Genomic DNA, 17,956 nt, shown 5'->3' with positions numbered 1-17,956 from the left:
ACAAGGAAAAGGGGCTGGGAGATGGGATGATTGCTCTGAATGGTACAGGGGAAGCCAACATAGTCTCACAGATCCTTAAATACCTAAGCAGGAGGCAGAAGGGAGGGTAGGAGTGAGGCTTTGAAGCAGGAGAAGAGGGCCTTGTGCTAAGGATTCTAGCATCTGGAAACTCTCCAGGAGAATCAAGACGGAAAACTGACTGCTCTCTGTAGCCCACCAAGACAACACTTTGGCCAATGTTCGACTCACCAAATTGTAAAATAATAAACTTGTTTTAAGACAACTTAAATATTTTTAGTAAATTTATAAAAAAGCTATAAGAACCTTATATGCTAGTCAAGCCTTATATGACAGTTAAGATGGCCATGTAAATTATTTCACTGGGATACTGGAGGGTATACTTATTTAAATATTGATTTCCAGACTTTTGCATTTTCACTTTAAAGATTCACTTAATACAAAAATAGAGGAGCCCCATCTAGGGCCCACATCCACACCTTCTTTCATTCAAAATACAAGGTCTTAGAATTCTTCTGTGGCACTTGTTCAATGTCAATGAATCATAGAAAAGTTTTTGTCAGTTTGTCTTTTCATACTACTTATAGCATGTCTGTGTCAATAACTGAAAAACAAACAAATATCCCTCCAAGGATCAAATGAATACCTCAGAAGCACTGTTTAAAAACAAATCTTGATTCCTGCTGTTAAATAATTTGCATAAACCATCCCACTTTCCCTTTCATTATAAACATTTGTTTTCTACACCACTCTACACTGCAACATATAAGTGTCTTGGCTCTAAATATTAACCTCATAATTTGAAAGCCTATGATGCAATTTTGAAAGATATTTATAAGTTGTTTAAAAATGAAGGAAACAAAAAAAGAATTTAGCCAATTCTTAAGAAATTCAGATCAAATCAACATTAAAACTACATTAAAATATAAACGTTAAATTTACATTAAATTATTTATTGAACAAATTGAAGATAATGACATCTGTTTTCATTACAAAAATTTCCATCATTTTATATCATTGACACATAGGTATGAGTCCTGCATTTAAGGAGCAAATAGAAATGAAAAAGTCTCTTCCCCAACCTCCCACAAAGAAACAAAACATATGATTTCATAATTATTTTATAAAGCCAAAAGTTTTATGAATTATATATTTTTGTTAATTAAGAATGACAGCATAACTAATATTAGTTAATTTTCCTCTCTGAAATCAGGTATAATTAAGGTAGGATAATTTCTGACAAAACTAACAAATCTGGATTTGAATGTATTTCAATGCCATAAGATAATATTTTTGTTATGAGTTTTCAGATTACCTAATCAAGTGAATAAAATAAAGTGTAGCATACTGTGTATTTTTTTCCTCTATGAAAAATTTGACTTTACCTATGTTTATGCAATACCAAATTTACTCCATATTTCCCCTTTAAATATATGCACTTTAAAATTATACAAATAATTCACATGAAAACATTTCCCTATATTGTATATCCTGAAAAAAAACTGAATGGAATATTTTAAAATCAGATAGAATATTTAAGATTGTACATATCCTAAGAAATTAAATCAAGTGTGTAAATAACCATTAACTTTTGCTGTAGCCGCAACATAGAAAATGTACAACTCTATTAGTATAAAGAGATCAATAGAAAACTTCACATCTTATGCATATACCAAACAACTAACTAAAGAGTCTTGTATTCTAAAAAAAATTATTCTTAGACCTAAATTTAGTAGTCCAGAAATTGTTAAAAAGGAAGATAATTGATGATGACCTGCCTTTTTCAAGAAGGTGTCCTTAGACAAAGGAATTGGTGAATGATACTTAAATGTATTAGAATTTCATGGAATTTTAAGAGATTTACATAAATTTATTAAATCAAATTAATCTTGAGATTTCAAGTGAATAATAGTTTGATTATTTGAAATCATAAAAATAGTTTTCAAGCAAACAAAAAAGCACAACGGAAATAAGAAAATTAAGACATTTAGCAATAATGGCTACTCTAAAGGTTTAAAATCCCCAGAAACCACTAAAAGAAAACTCTTAATGCAAACTTCTAAAAAAAAAATCTGTTCTTTGACCACTCTCTATGACCACATAACCAAGACATTAACCTTTTGAAGCTGTTGAGATTGAGGTTTCCTTGCAGATGCCACTTATATCCCCATCACCAAAGTCACCCAACTCTTTTATAGCTTATATATTCATTTTCAACATAAATTTTGGATCAAAACATGATCCTAATTTTTCTAAAAACATTTTAGCCACATTTTTAATGCCTTGATAATGGATTGAAAGAGCTCTCAAGCCTTTCAATGTTTCTAGAGAGTAAACTATAATTTCTCTCTCAAACAAGTCTTATATTTTCTGAAAGATATATATATATATCTTTTATCCTGCTGGGAGGAAAAAAAATCTGAGTCTTTATGGTCCTGTCCATTAAAATTGGCAGGCTGATTTCATTTTGGTCCCATAGTTTCTACTGTCCTGTCAGCTGTGAAGGAGATTCATCACAGGGATTCTAACTGCCATCAATACCCTTTGTAACTGCAATGGTTCGAGTGAACTCTTTCCATCTTCAATAACTGACACAGTGTCAACATCTGCTTCCAATAAAGTTGTTTCTTTTTTTCTCAAGTAGAATAAATTTGCTGACTGAGATTGTAAAGGGTTGTTTTCCCCCTCCTTTTCATGAGTTCATGGGGGGATATATTTTCCACCATATTTTGCAACTTTTCCTCCAAGGCAAATTTAAAAAAAAAAAAAGAAAAAGAAAAACTTGGATAACTTCAGATGACACGTTCTTATTCCAGGTGCCAAATAAACTCAAAATATAACTGAAAAACATAAACTTTCATGATTTAATGTCACTGTCCTCTTAATTTTGGAGATAGCAATATATAGGGACCCTAGATGAATAACATTTTGAAATATGTGAGAAAACTCCAAGTTGGGCCTTCAGAAAAGCAGTCATGTATCTATTTTGTTGCCACAGAAATGCATATGGAAAGTAAAGATAAGGGACATTTGGCAGGTCAATTTAATGACTTAATTACTCAACTCATGGACATTTTTTGGAAGCTGTCATTTGTTGAGCACATAATGTGAGCCAGCTTTTATTTTTATATATGTATGATTTACCACTTCTGCAGCCTGTTAGGAGTTAGTATCCCATTTTACTTAAGAGGTAAATAAGTGAAGTCCCAAATCACACATTACATTGTGGCTAAGCCAGAATTCAAAGAATGGCCTAATATCCAAACTTTCTTCCATTAACTTATTCTGTTCCCTACTCATCTCCCACTCAAAACTCAAACATGTGTACTTTCCTTTTCCACCACTTAATGCCACTGCTCCCAGTGGCTTAATTCAGCAAATACTATTTAACAAAAGGACACTGAGGAATAGAATGTAGCTTCTTAAAATACAGTTGAGATTACAACTTTAAATTACAAATACAATGTCAAGCCAGACAGAAACTCAAAGACTAGATTCTGTCACATATTCTGCAAATCTCAGGATAAAAATGGGCAAACATTATTGGCATAATAAATAATGACCACCTTAAGGGTATCATTTATAACAGTGTCTAGAGTTCTTTTCAAATGTTATAAAGTCAAAGAAATCAATTCCTTAATTATTTGCAATTCACTAATTCTCATTTTGTACATTTTTTGAACAATCTTGGCCATTTTTGCTTAGCATAATATAAATAAACTTATGATCAAAGAGTAAGAGAAAAATTAAAGCAGACAGTTAAGAGAGGGTGGCTGATCTAAGAAAACATACTGGTTTTTAAAAAGTTTGCACAGTCTCTTTTCAAATTAACAATGAAGCATCACATCTCTTGTTAGGATCCTAACTTGCCAACATTATGTTGTTTCTTAGCTCCTGGCAATTTAGTGATGGAAGCACAGATTAGATTGAGAATAAATGAGAAGATTTTCCAGTATTTACTTCTTAGGAGTTTTAGATAGTTTCAGTGGAGCATCCTTTGTAAAAGATTCAAGGGTCTAAGTCAAGTTAGGGAGACCACTGATAGCCTTCAGTAAAGTAATTTAGAAACCTATAAGTTCAACTGTAGCATTTTGATGGGAGAAAAACAGACCTAGAAAATGATAGCATGTTAAATGTAAAGGAAATTCAGATTATTGTGCTAAATTACAAACTATCCTGTTTTATAACTTCTGGTAGTAATGGTGACATGGCAGGACTAAGGGATGCCAAACAATTAAGAGAATTTGTAAGTAGGCTCTGCCTCTTTCTACTCAAATTTGGTGGCAGTGTGCTAACAATACCTGATCCTGTTCTCAATGAGATAGCTTATTGATGGAAATTTTCTGATGTAAAAAAGAATTGGGGTTCTTCATTTTCTCAGGTCGCCACAGCCAAGAAATGTTTTGTCATAGTTAACAGAGGGACATAGAACAAAGTCTAAAATCAGGATGAAGCCAGTTGTTACTCTTTCAATTCAATTCAATGGAGACAAAGGAAAGAAGCAAAGAGTTAATGCTTTTTTCCCCTCTTCTTAATTGAGAAAATCCAATTGAATGATCTGAATGAGTTCAAGTATGACACTGTTCTAAGAGAAATTGCAAAGGAAGTTAATAGATTCCAAGGGAAGAGGAGGTAAATAAATAATCCCCAGTGAGTCATCCCATGGGAACTACTGAATGCTTGTTTTTGAAAACTCAGAGAACTCAAGACAAAATAAATTGTATAGATTCATCAAACTGTGTGCTCCACATATTTGGCAGATTACAAAAAAAAAATTGCATCAAATCAAATTATACGTCAAAATGTACATAGTTTAATCAAGCCACTTCCCTGGAAAGTGAAGTTTATATTATAAGTGAGTGGAAGTTTCTTCAAGTTTGGACTTCACATTGGTAAAACTGTGTATATTGTTGAGAAGAAGCAAAATACGGAGTGATGAGAATACAAAAGAGTATACAGGTTTACAAGTCAAAGAATGCATCAGGAAAGAAGACTAATGCACAAAACATAGCCAAGATAATATTTGAAAATTACATATGAGAACTCTGTCTACCTAAGCATGTTGTCTTGTCAATGTTTATTCACACATATTATAAATGCAACTAAAGATGCTAGTATCACTTCACTGAAAATGTGATTTCTTGTTGGTAGAGAGAGATAGGAGAAACTTGAGAAACCTTTTTATCAAATGAAAACACCTATATTACATTGACTTTTTATATGAAGCCCTGAAAGCAGTTGAAAAGAGGAGAGAATTTTGTCTTTAAATTCCTTACATTATCAATAACTTCCAACTTCTTAATCCTAATCTTTCCCTAATAGTGTCATAATGATAATCTTTACTTTAAAATTTTAGTTAGATCCTGAGGGCCACATCAAATTGAATCCTCAAATTTAAAAATTTTAGCCCAATTTCAGTAACTGTGGTATCAACATAATAATCCCAATATAAATTTTATTTTGTCCTAAATTTTTAAAAGGATTGAAACAAAACTAAATTTGAACAATAACAAAAAATGGCTTGCACAATGCTATTGAAAATATTGCATATAGATTTTTTTCCAATTTGCAATGATGAGTGGCATGATCAGAAATAGACAGGGCTTTGTGATATATCTAGTATCTTTCTAGATATTATTCCTTCAAACTCCAGGAAAAAAATCACTTAAAAATAACTTTTGAAATTGCAACTAATGAGTAATAAGAAACACAGAAAATAAGTCACTGGCACATACAGATCTCATGGTTAAATGTATTTTATCCCAGTATAAGTAGTTGTATTAAAACTCTGGTTTGATTTATCAAAGTTGGATGGACTAAAAAGAGGAGTGTACTATAGGTAAACTTTCCATCTAACTGAAAGTTTGTGCAAACTTTCTTCTTAGTCAACTTCTAAGGACTCTTTGGGAGAAATCAAAGTAATGAAATACTCTTTCTTTAGTGTACTCCACCCCCTGACCAAAAAAAAAAAAAAAAAAAAATCTCCCTTTCCAAGTTATATATATCACTCAAAACTAAGTGAGCTAGCATGGAATTAAATCTTCACTGAGGTTTAATGTAAAAACAATACTGCATTGGTTTGGCTGTGGTATAGCTACTTTTGTTGAAAGGAGAAAATACTGAACACTTGAGGTAACCTAGAAAGCACAGACAGGAACATATCACACATTTGAAAGATAAGCATTTAAACATTTTTGCCAGTGCTTCTCTGAGATCAAGTTCTTTAAACAGAACTCAACAATTGTTACAATATTAAAAAAAAAATACATCCCCCCAAAATAGCCCATCAATGCTAAACCAAACTTTCTGTATTTCTACAAAAATAGATGCACACAGAACTACAAAATTGTATTCCTGAAAGAATGAACATTTTCATTTGTGGTTCATCTTTTCCTGACAAGGTGGCCAGTTGGAAAAAAAAATGACACAAAAACTATCCCAAGTACTGGTAAAAGCAAGAAAGTAAGGAAGAGTTGCACAGTTGACAAAGGCTCAGATGAGGGAAAAATTAAAACTGCTTTTCTTCAATGACTAGGACCCACTCTGCTTTCTCCAGAAAAGGTTCAAAACCAAAGTAAACTGCCTGCCACTTCCGCTTCTCCTTCCACGTTTCTTGTGTCCCATTGCGGAATGGAAAATCCCAATGGCTTCTTTCTCCAATGGGCCTTTGGATTCAGGCTGCAGCCTGACTTGCTAACACTGGATGCTTCAGTACCAGGGTGATTCCTTGCTTTTATCTTGATGCTGCAGACCTAGAAAAGAAGAATGTGGATATGAATACTCACTGTACTCAAAAATGTGCACAACCTGCAATGCACTGGATATAAAAGCCAAAAAGAATACAGGCAGCTGTGAGAAATGACCTCAGGACAACCTAGTCTCTAAGAAAATCCTGGGCTTCTATTCACAATTTTCAAAAGGCATACCAACACAATATGTGACAAAAATTCTATGTAAGTGTCATTTTGTCATATAAGTGTCATATTATTGTATAGTAATATATATTATATATTATAAAATATATAGACAGATACATTAGCTATGGTTTTTTAATTCTCCTGGTGTTGAGTAAATAATATATCCAAAAACATAAACAATAATTTTATTTGTAATTTCAAAAGGAACTGATATTTTGAAGAAAAAAATGATAGCCAAACTTTGGGGTATATTTAGCAATATTTTAATAGTTTAGTCACTATCAAAAAAATGATACTTCAGGAATAAAATGATAAACAAATTATATTGTTTTGAAATATATTCCACAATGAATTTAGTATAAATTATAGCTAAAAGCTAGATTTATATGAATTTATATTAAAAGCAATGGCACAGATTTTGTAATCCTAGCAACTTGGGAGCTGAGGTAGGAGGATCTCAAGTTCAAAGTCAGCCTCAGTAACTTAATAAGGCTCTTAGCAACTCAGCCAGATCCTCTCTCTAAATAAAAATTACCCAAAAAAAGGACTGGGGATGTAGCTCTGTGTTTAAGTACCCTCGATTCAATTCCTAGTCTCAAAATAAATAAATTATGGCTAAAATGGAGTTTAGAATTGTCAGTGAAAAACAAACAAACAAACAAAAAAAAAACAGTATCCAAAGGAAGATATGAGAACATAGATTCATTTCAACTTATAGCTCAAATTGGAAAGTTTATCAAAGAATAAAACCAGAAAATATGACTCTGATGTAAGTTTAATGCAGCTGACTGATATCTGATAGGAGCAATTAGCATAGCATCCCTAGCTTATATCCACTTGAAGTCATTTAGATTTTGTTTTACATTTTTCTTTCCAGCTTTATTGAACTATAATTGACAAGTACAGATGTATATATTTAAGGCATGCATGTAGCACAAGGCTTTGATGTACATATATACTGTGAAATACCTACCACAGTCAAATTAGTTAACATATCCATCACCTTTTCAATTCCCCTTATTTTTGTATCTAAAGCATGTTGTTTGGAAGAGTGAAGACCCCCAAAATACTCTTAAATCCTTTAGAATCAAATATCAAAATCTAAATGGAAGCCTTAGAAACAAGTGGGGGGGAATGGGATTTGACTGCAGATATGTGGGTGTGAGGGTCTCAGGATATTCTCCTGACTCTTAACACAAAACTGTTATAAATCTGGGTGGACATCAAAAATTAAAGAGTTAAATGACCCAGTATGGTTTTAGGGGTTTATTGTTACTAAAATATTTCTTCTTTAATTTTTTATATTTGTTTTAATTAGTTATACATGACAGTATGAACTTTGATATATCATACATAGATGGGATATAATTTCTCATTTTTCTGAGTGTACATGTTGCAGAATCATATTGGTCATATAGTCACATATATACACACAGTAATAATGTCTATTTCATTTTACTATCTTTTCCTAGCCCTACATCTTCTCCCCTTCCCTCTCATCACTTCCCTCTATCTAATCTAAGGTAACGCTATTCTTCCCTAGTGCCTCCACCTTATTGTGAATTAGCATCCGCATATTAGAGAAAACATCCGGCCTTTAGTTTTGTGGGATTGGCGTATTTTGCTTAGCATGATATTCTCCAACTTACTCTGGTTTCTCTTCAGATCATATAAATCTTTCACCTTTTACTAAAATATTCCTTGTATCTCAATTTATAGAAGAATTTTATCAAATAAGTCAAAACCAGACACAATTAGTCCTTGAATGCAAGCCTTCAGATGTCAGACAAAATGGAACAGCAAAGATGAGATCAAGAGACAACACAGAGAATTTCAAATCTGTCTACATTCTATTTCGAATTAGTGCACTGGGAAAAGAAAAGGCAACACATCCCAAATGCAAAAAAGAAAAAGAAAAAAGATACCGTCCTTATTTTTTTCCCTTAGGCATACTGGCATTATGTTTAGAAGCATAATCAATACTTTTCCAATTTCAAAAGGAGAGAGAGGGGGATGAAAGAAGAAGGGAGAAGAAGAAATAAAAGGATCTGGGTTGTATCAAGTCACTCAAAGTTTGCTTTACTCATTTTCAAATGATTCTGTGGTTAGAATAATTTGCAACCTGACATAGTCTCTGTTGGGTGACTCTTATAATCTAAACCACCTTTACTGACAATCTGCTGACTACATAAATATTTTTTTCATTATTAAAACGTCTCATCTTCTGTATGACTCAGTGTTTCCACACTTGAAGACTGCATCAATCTATAAGATGTCAGCACTGCAAGTCATGAATATTATTGTAATCATCAAGTGGTTTGACTATCTTTTTTCTTTTTAAATAAAGGCTATCCCTGGTTTGCTTTGCAAAGACATACGACTCCTTCAAAATTGCATTAGTTTTTTTTGCCATACACAAGTATTGGATTACTTAAGATAGCCCCGAATATTCCAACCAGAATAACAGAAGGCATCCTCTCATTATAAATTCATCTCTTTGGTTTTTGTTTCCACATCTCTGCAATACTGCACTGTAAACCTTTAATAATCAATTCATCTGTGGCCCCAAAGCTACTACATATCTAATAGATACTTGGAGTTCCGTTTCTTTTGTGGTGAGATATAAATAAAAACTTTGCTTTAATTACCAGGAATTCATATCTTAATTTCAAAACAGGCACGAGTAATGCACAAGAAAATGAGCAATCTCCAACAAAAGACCCTTCTAAGTTGCAATAGATAAGCAGGGTTTATAATTTTTCTAGTTAAAAGACAATCACAAAGGGTAGATCAAGATATTTAATGGTTAGCCAGTACATTTAGCGTTCCCGAGAAAGGAGGGGACAAAACTGTTAAACCATGATCTTTGTGTGGTCCATATATATTTGGGATTTCCCAAAATGTTCTTGCCACAACAGCAGCCACTCTTTCACCAGTTTTGCTCCTATTTAGGATTTTGCTGCCTTTTTACTTCTTAACTCAAGCCTCCATGGAAGGAGTTCACACCACTTCCTGAGACTACTAGCTACTTGAAATCAACTATGCTTACTTTCTTTTATGGTAATTCAGTTTTAATTTTATTGTTTTAGCCTGTGAGATATCTAGAAGAGAAAATAAACAACATAAAAATGATGTTAACAGACACTTTCTTAGGGCCTGAATATGCCTGGTGCTGAACTAATTGCTTTACATGAAATGACTCTTTCAATGTTCCCAACAATGCTGGGATAATATTCACTTTATCCATGAGAATTTTGAAACTAAGAGAAGTTATGCAACTATTAGGTGGGAAGGGAGAATTTTAAAAGAGGTGTTTGATGTCAGTGTCAGCAGCCCTAATCACAACATATATGCTCACCTATATGTATATGTTGGCTGTGGGCTGTGGCATTGTCCTAATCCTCTCCACTCTCCAAATAAGAAACTTCTCCAGAATCAATTCAAGGAAAAATCAGTCTGTTTTTTTGTTGTTGCTGTTTTTTTTATTATTTCTTTTGCACTGTTTAGAAACACCCTCATTTAATAGAATTGATATAGGAATTAACAAAATAGGTCTCAGTGATTTTGCAACAGCTAAACATGTGACTTTTTTCCCAAGATGCAATAAACAATACACAGTAATGCATTATGCTTCAGATAAAGGTCTCTTCAGTGATATAATGGGATATGCCATATCAACGGATGTGTTTTTCTATGTGTTTTTCTTTAATGTGACCACTCTTCCCACTACCACCATCAGACTTCACCATTGTGAATTTTTAAAACATAGAGTGGTCATTTATTTGACTCCTGAGGTATTTGTCAGAAATAAACTAGGGAACAAAGACATCAAATTGTTGGCTTCAGAGCCTGAATCTGAAGTTCAGTTTACAGAAAAGCCTGAGAGAAAATGAAAGCTCATAGATGCATGTCCTCACTTCAACTCTAATACCACCAGCACTACCACCTGACCAACAGAGAAGGAAAGGAAGAAAAAAGTAGACACAAGAAAAGATACTTGGGAAAATTAGGGACAAGAGAGAAATCTTGGTCAAAGAAGAGGTTCAAAATTTTATTTCCTTTCAAAATTTAGAAAATCTGAGTCAGTCTGTTCATGCTGCTAAAACAAATCACTATACATAAACTGTGTAGCTTATAAACAACAGAAATTTATTCATCATAACTCTGGAGTCTAGGAAATCTAAGATCTGAGGCACCTAGAGACACAATATCTGGTAGAGGACTCTCTGGACTCTTCAAAGAAGGCATTTTCTCAGTGTGTCCTCAACAATGTAGAAAGGGTTTGGAGTTTCTCAGAGGCCTCTTTATAAGGACACTGATCCCATTTCTGAGGGCTGTTTCCCAGAAGCCCACTCACCTCCCAAAGGTCTAATACCATAGCCATAAGGGACAGAATATTAACATGTGAATTTAGGAGGAGACACAAATATCCAGATTATAAAATTGATGACAAATAACAAGTCACCGTTATTGGGAACAGGAAAAATCATAAGCTCATTATGATTTTAGGAGGGTGCATCTTCACAGATTTGCAAAAGGCTATAGGAATAAGGATAGAGAATAGCAACAGTTTGTGTCTAAGTATGAAAAGCTTGGAAACGTCCTGCTCTTCAGTTTCCAACTCCTAGAGTTTTGTGAATACATCCTAAAGTTTTCACGTACCCCTAAGCAAGAAGGGTACAGAAACTGGCGCAGAGGGAATGATGGCGGGCTTGTGGATGGTTTCCATAAGTACCCTAAAGCATAAGAAAGGGCTCAGACCACATCAGAGGAACATTTTGAAGGGATCACAAACACAAGGAAACTGAACTCACCACCAAGTTTAATAGGGGGAGACACAGTACAGAGAGTGCACAGAGAATCAGATGAAGGACTTCAGGAGGTAGATCAAGAAACAGGATCAGAATAGAAATGAAATGACCACACCCAGAAGTAAACAGCAACCTATTAGTTGACAAACTTTTCAATCTAATAACTTCCTAGAAATACAGGGGCAACCACAGGGAAAGCGCAAAGAAATAATTTGAGAAGAGGTTTCAGCTGTAAATGGGAGTTGTTTTTGAACGGAGAGCAATGGAGATATCACCAGATTGGACCAATAATAATCAGAATAAATAAATCGAAATTATCTGCAATTAAATAGAAACAACCAATTAGGTAACTGAAAAAGTTGCACCTCTGCACAACTGGGTTGTGGGGACTATCTTGATTGTCAGCATCACATTCCACTAGAGAAACATGTTCTACTTCTAAGGAAGCATAATAACTTGACAACACACTTGACCACAGCTCTTTACGTTGAATGTGCTTCCAATTATTTTTATTGCTGGAGATAAAAGAAGTAACCATAAAATGGGAAACACACTGTTGATAAAAATAGAAGAGAAATAGGAACATAAACTCTGGGAGTGTGGGTAGAACATTCCATGACCTAAAAGTGAAAAAAGCATTTAAATGAATAAATATCAACTTTCAGGTTGTAGATATTACAAGTCTATATTTCACTTAGAAAAGAATGCTTGCCATTAGAATGATAAGATGGTAATTCTTTTCCTGTATTTTAGCAAAATGAATCCCCTATTTTACCCATGCTTTAGTAAAGGTAAGTCATACTTAGTGCAAACTTAAATAAATACAACACTGTGTTGGATACTGCATTAAGATAGCCAGCCTTCACCAGCAACCTGATAGCTCATATTGACACAGTGACAAATGATCACAAAGACGTGCAAGAAACAGTCATGCTATTTTCTATAACTTTATTAAATTATCTTTGTAAATGATCCTATAACTGCATTTGTGTCTCAGCTGGAGGGCAATCAATTTAAGTTCAAACTAAGAATTTCTAATTAAGACCTATGTGAGCATAGCACCCTACTATCAACTTACAGGCAAAAAATATAGGAAAAAAAAAGTTGTCCACTTTGGCAACTATGATTTTATTGTAGGTGACTGTCAAAACAGATCAGGTTCACCCACAATGGAAATATTCTTTAAATGTTTTTAAAACATCTTTGTTTTTTGAATCTTAAAACATCATAAAATTCTAGTTTAAAAATTCAATATAAATAGTATTTATAAAAGAAAAACTCTACATAATATCCCCTTGTCATCAGACAACATGCTGAATATATTTTGGATCTATGTACACACGCCACCAGTTATATTGTGCTGCAGCTTATTTCACCAGCAATATTATCTTGGAAAACCATCACATTTCAGTATGCACAGCTCACCCTATCCTTCTGAAAGCGTCACAGTATTTACTCCACAGTATGTCATTTCTCAATTTTCCATAGAAATACATCATTTGAATACACCCATATACACATATACAAGTGTGTATTTATATACAGGTGTGTGTGTGTGTGTGTGTGTATATATATATATATATATATATATATATACACACACACATTTATCACTTATGTGAATATTTTAGTAGTTATAAATTCTGTAGAATATATTTGTATCATTGCTGAATCCAAGCATACATACTTGTTTATTGGTTCTTCTTAGTTATACATAACATTAATATTCTTAGTTATACATAGCATTAGTATTCATTTTAACACAATTATAAAGGCATGGAATATAATTTGCTCTAATTCAGTCCCCAGTACTTCCTCTTCCTCTCTCCTCCTTCCCTTCTGTTCCCTTTCCTAAACTCTACTGATCTGTTATTAATTTATAGTTCTTTTTATTAGTGTCCTGTGAATGTATATGATGGAGAGATTCACTGTGGTATATTAATATATGTACATAGAAAAGTTAGGTCATATTCATTCCATTGTGGTTCTATTCCATCCTTCCTCCCTTCCCTTCAGTACCCTGATCTATTCCACTGATCTTTCTTCTATATACCCCATCCACCATTTTGGATTAGGTTCTGCATATTAGAGAAAACATTCGACCTTTTAATCTATATATTTGTAAATGATCCTACAACTGCATTTGTGTCTGAGCCTGAGGACAATCAGTTTAAGTACAAGCTCAATGTGTGTTTGTACCTATATTTCTACTTTTTTGCTACTACTTATGATTTATATAAAATATATAATTGTTTCCACTTGGATTTCGTTCACAATTAGTGAAGATAAGACGTTATGTGTTTCTTCTCCGTACTTTATCTTTGGCCAATTTTGGGGGGCTTTTTAAAAAGCAATTTGTTCACTGGCTTCTAAGTGTTTTGTTTTGTTTTTTTTTTTTTGTATATTAGGTATGTGAAAAAATTTTTCTCATGTATTACAAATATTTTTTGCCTTTTTAATAATGTATCTTCATATTTAATTTGTAAATGATGGACAATAATTCCTTTTAAGGTCATCAAAAATAAGATGTATTCCTCTTGGACCAGATCAAAGATAAAATTTATTTATTAGACATTTTAATGATAATGACTTTCTTATGATTATAACTCTTGCACACCAAAATATTAATAAAAGACTCCCAGTTGTGATTGCATAACTTTCTAGCAGAAAGACATTTTTCTATCTATAGAGAGATTTTCTCGAGGCACATTTAAAATCCACTAAATATCTCCACATAGTAGTACTGTCAGAAACAATCAGGTGAAAACTGTCTGAACTTGTCAAAATGTCTTTAAACTCAAATTCAAAAGAGGAGTAGAAATGTAAACCCCAGCAAACTTGATGTTACCAGTAGACCATAATTTACAGTGTCATTGGAAGTGGGGCACCTGCATACCTGAGGCAAGCATTACAGGTGACAAGCTCTTCACTGCCCAGGTGTTTTCCACTAGCTCTTGTTTTTCTAGATCTAGACAGCAAGCCTCTGCCATCTGTCTCTCCTCTCAGAACCGTCCTTCCTTCAAACCATGAGCCTTTCTCAGCACAAAATCTCTAGCCTTCGCCTTTAAGTATCAGCTGCTTCCTCAGACTGGCCCATGTTAAAATGCGCAGCTGGAAGGTAAACTAGCGAGTATTGAGTATTTAAGGCATCATGATATGGAGTTACCAATCTGAAGAAGTCACTTGAAAACTGAACTTGTGGACAAACATAAAACATAAATCACAGAGTGAGGTGGTTTTTAATCATTGTGGCAATTTACCAGGCTCAAATTTGATTGATAACCTCTTAGGTGATAGAGTCTGAGGATCATGAGACACAATATGGAATGCAACTATTTACCAATTCAGTGACCTCAACTTCAAAAGCAGATACAAAGAAACTTAGAAGACAAAGAATGAAGAAAGAAGGGAATGGGAAAGAGTGAAATAGAATACTCTTTGTAATTTCTTCTACAGACTTTCTCCCAGAACAGAGAGGAGCAAGACAAAAAAAAAAAAAAAAAAAAGTTTGGATCACTTATTGTAACTGAAACCACAAGTTATAATATTCTCAAGAGATTCTAACTATTCAGACATCTGTTGGATAACAAATGCAGCCAAACATGCATCTTTAAAGAGGTTTCTGGGTTATGCAGTGACAGCTTTACGATTCAGAAAATAGATAATCCAACCAGAGGAAAAGCTAATCAGGATCCACAAAAATATCATTAGGGATACAATAACCACACAGGAAACACAGTATCTAGGAGTATCAAATATTTTAAAACTTCACAATTTTAAAAATTACTTAAGAACTGCTGGAATACAAACATCTTTTAAATGTGCATTTGGTTTAAATAATCACTTTCTCTAATCCCAGTGACTCAGGAAGCTAAGGCAGGAGAATCACAAGTTCGAGACTAGCCTTGGCAATGTAGAAAGACCATGCCTTAAAATTTAAAAAGTGCAAAGGACTGGAGATGTAGCTCAGGGGAGAGTGGCTCTGAGTTCAATCCCCATTATCAATAAAAGGAAAAAAACCAATCTCTTTATTAAAGCAACGTTTATTATAAAAAAATTCAGTAAGAATGAGTTATGTTTTATATCTCAATTCCTGCTCTGACATGGTTAAATTTTTTTCTCATTTCTGTGTGACATGAACACAAGATTACTCTCTGACAATTTCCAGAAGAGTTTGTTCAATCCTAGCAAACATGAATCGGACTTCAATGATTATGAATAAGCTAAGCATCACCTGATATAGCACGAGCAAAGCCAGCATGAAAATAAGCATTAGAACACATGCCTGTGGTCAAACAAAATTTATGAATTTAATTCTCCAGTATATCAAGCTGGATCCAATGGCATATTTTGCCTCTCAAGACCTTTTTTTTTGGTCATCTTTTTGCCAAGGAATTTGGAACATGTTGGCTACAGACAACTGTTTGTGAAACCTTATATTGTTGATAACTAGAATAATAAGAGAAATGTTAGGTGGCCTGAAAGAGAATAAAGAATATCTGTAAGTTTTTCAGGCCATGTGGAATTCTTGTATGTAATCTTTGCAGCCTATTTGAAAACTGATGCAAAATTGGGAACAAATTCTGAAACAGAGCTCTTCATTCAAGCTGTTCTTTTGGAAGATTCTCCATATGAGATGGGAAAAAATAGCAGAGCACTAGTGAAAAGATGATTTGCTGGTACAGAAAGACCCTAACCCCTGAAAACAGACATTCCAAAGGTTTGTGTGGTTTTCCACCTTTAAGGGCCATACCAAAACTATCTAAGAGCGTTTTAAACCTCTACAGCTGCCCCTCGCCACACACAAAGAATCAGTTTCTTTTAGGAAGCCATGGTATCATTTTAAAAGGCCCCAACTTCTAATATAGCTAGCGAATGACAACTCCTTTAAGAAATCTGTCAAGAAGGCTCTAAACATAATTAAATAAGATGAAAATGCTAATTACCCTATTCACCAATAAATATTTTATATACATTTTTATATATTATACTGTGTCCCATAAGTTTATATAATTACTTAATAAAAATAAATTTTAAAGAAAACAGTTAAAAGATAACAGTATTGCTTAATTTCACTGTTTTTGAGAAAGCAATTAAGAAAGCAAGAGATTCTATCCAATTTACACAGCAACTGATACAGTAAACATGTTTTGAATCTCATTCACATTAGCATTAATCAAAATTAATGCAAAAATAGAGGATGCACTAAATCTTTCACAACTTTGAAAAATTAACAGGTATTAATGGAGTCTTGTGGAGTCTAATTTCTAGTCTGACTTTCTTTTCTGCACCTAAAATTTCTTTTTGATCCATCTGAGTGAAAGGATGAATGCCTTGACAATACATAGGCACAATGGGATGGTGTTTTTTTTTTATTCCCCTCTCCTTCCATGTGACAGAGTGCTCTAAAAAGAGAGAAATATGTTCAAAAATGTCTTGGAAATACATAAAATGGTAATTGTTATCATATATATGTATGTATGTATGTATACATGTTTTATTTTTCATTCTTGACCACACTTTACCATTATGTGCCTAACCAGTAAAAAAAAAAAGCACCCAGTATTCACTGTATAGCCAACCAGTGAATACCACTACTGAGAAATTTGGCTTCAACAAATATCACAACTTATAGTCAAGAACAGAAACTAAGTTAGATGCAATCAAAACACAAAACAGGTATTTAAAGCTTGCATATAAATTATTCCTGATGCTTCACACCTCCAGTGTAATTTTCTTTTTTCTGTTTAAAATGCACCATATTTATCAAAAATCACAAGAACTTTCATTTGTTTTACTTGTCAACATCTGGAAAACACAACCATGTGTATGGGTTTATTGCAATCTTTTAGCTGGGTCATGTCAGAAAGTATAATTTCTGTTTTGAATCCAGGGAAAAGGAGGAGCTAAGAGGTTATGAGACTTGCTCAACATGATACAGCTATGAAGTGGTGATATGGGTCCCAGAATCTTTTTGCTTTTTTTCCTGTGCATATATCTGGACACACATTGCTACATCTCTGTAAAAACTAAAAATCCCTGCACTTACCATTATTTTTTTAAGATTCACTAAGTGATTGGGGAGAAATTAATCTCTTTCTCTTTTCTATTCCTCCTTGTTCACCTCTTTCTTGGAGACTAAGGAGGGTATAGAGCTCAGTGGTAGAGTGCTAGTCAGTCATGCATGAGGCCCTGCTCAGATTCAAAAAA

General features: G+C 33.5%; 1 protein-coding gene across 1 annotated transcript in view; it reads right to left on the bottom strand.

Annotated features, from left to right (window-relative positions):
• Positions 1–955: 955 nt before the first annotated feature.
• The window catches only part of Vgll3 (vestigial like family member 3), a 49,064-nt gene continuing 32,063 nt past the window's right edge, over positions 956–17,956 (bottom strand). The window contains exon 4 of the mRNA XM_048803501.1: positions 956–6,770. Within this exon, the coding sequence (XP_048659458.1) occupies positions 6,727–6,770 (44 nt within the window). The 3' untranslated portion in view covers positions 956–6,726. The remainder of the gene's footprint in view (positions 6,771–17,956) is intronic.

Source organism: Marmota marmota, unplaced genomic scaffold (assembly GCF_001458135.2).
Source record: "Marmota marmota marmota unplaced genomic scaffold, marMar, whole genome shotgun sequence".
Lineage (NCBI taxonomy): Eukaryota > Metazoa > Chordata > Mammalia > Rodentia > Sciuridae > Marmota > Marmota marmota.
This window is presented reverse-complemented; position numbering and strand designations above follow the sequence as displayed.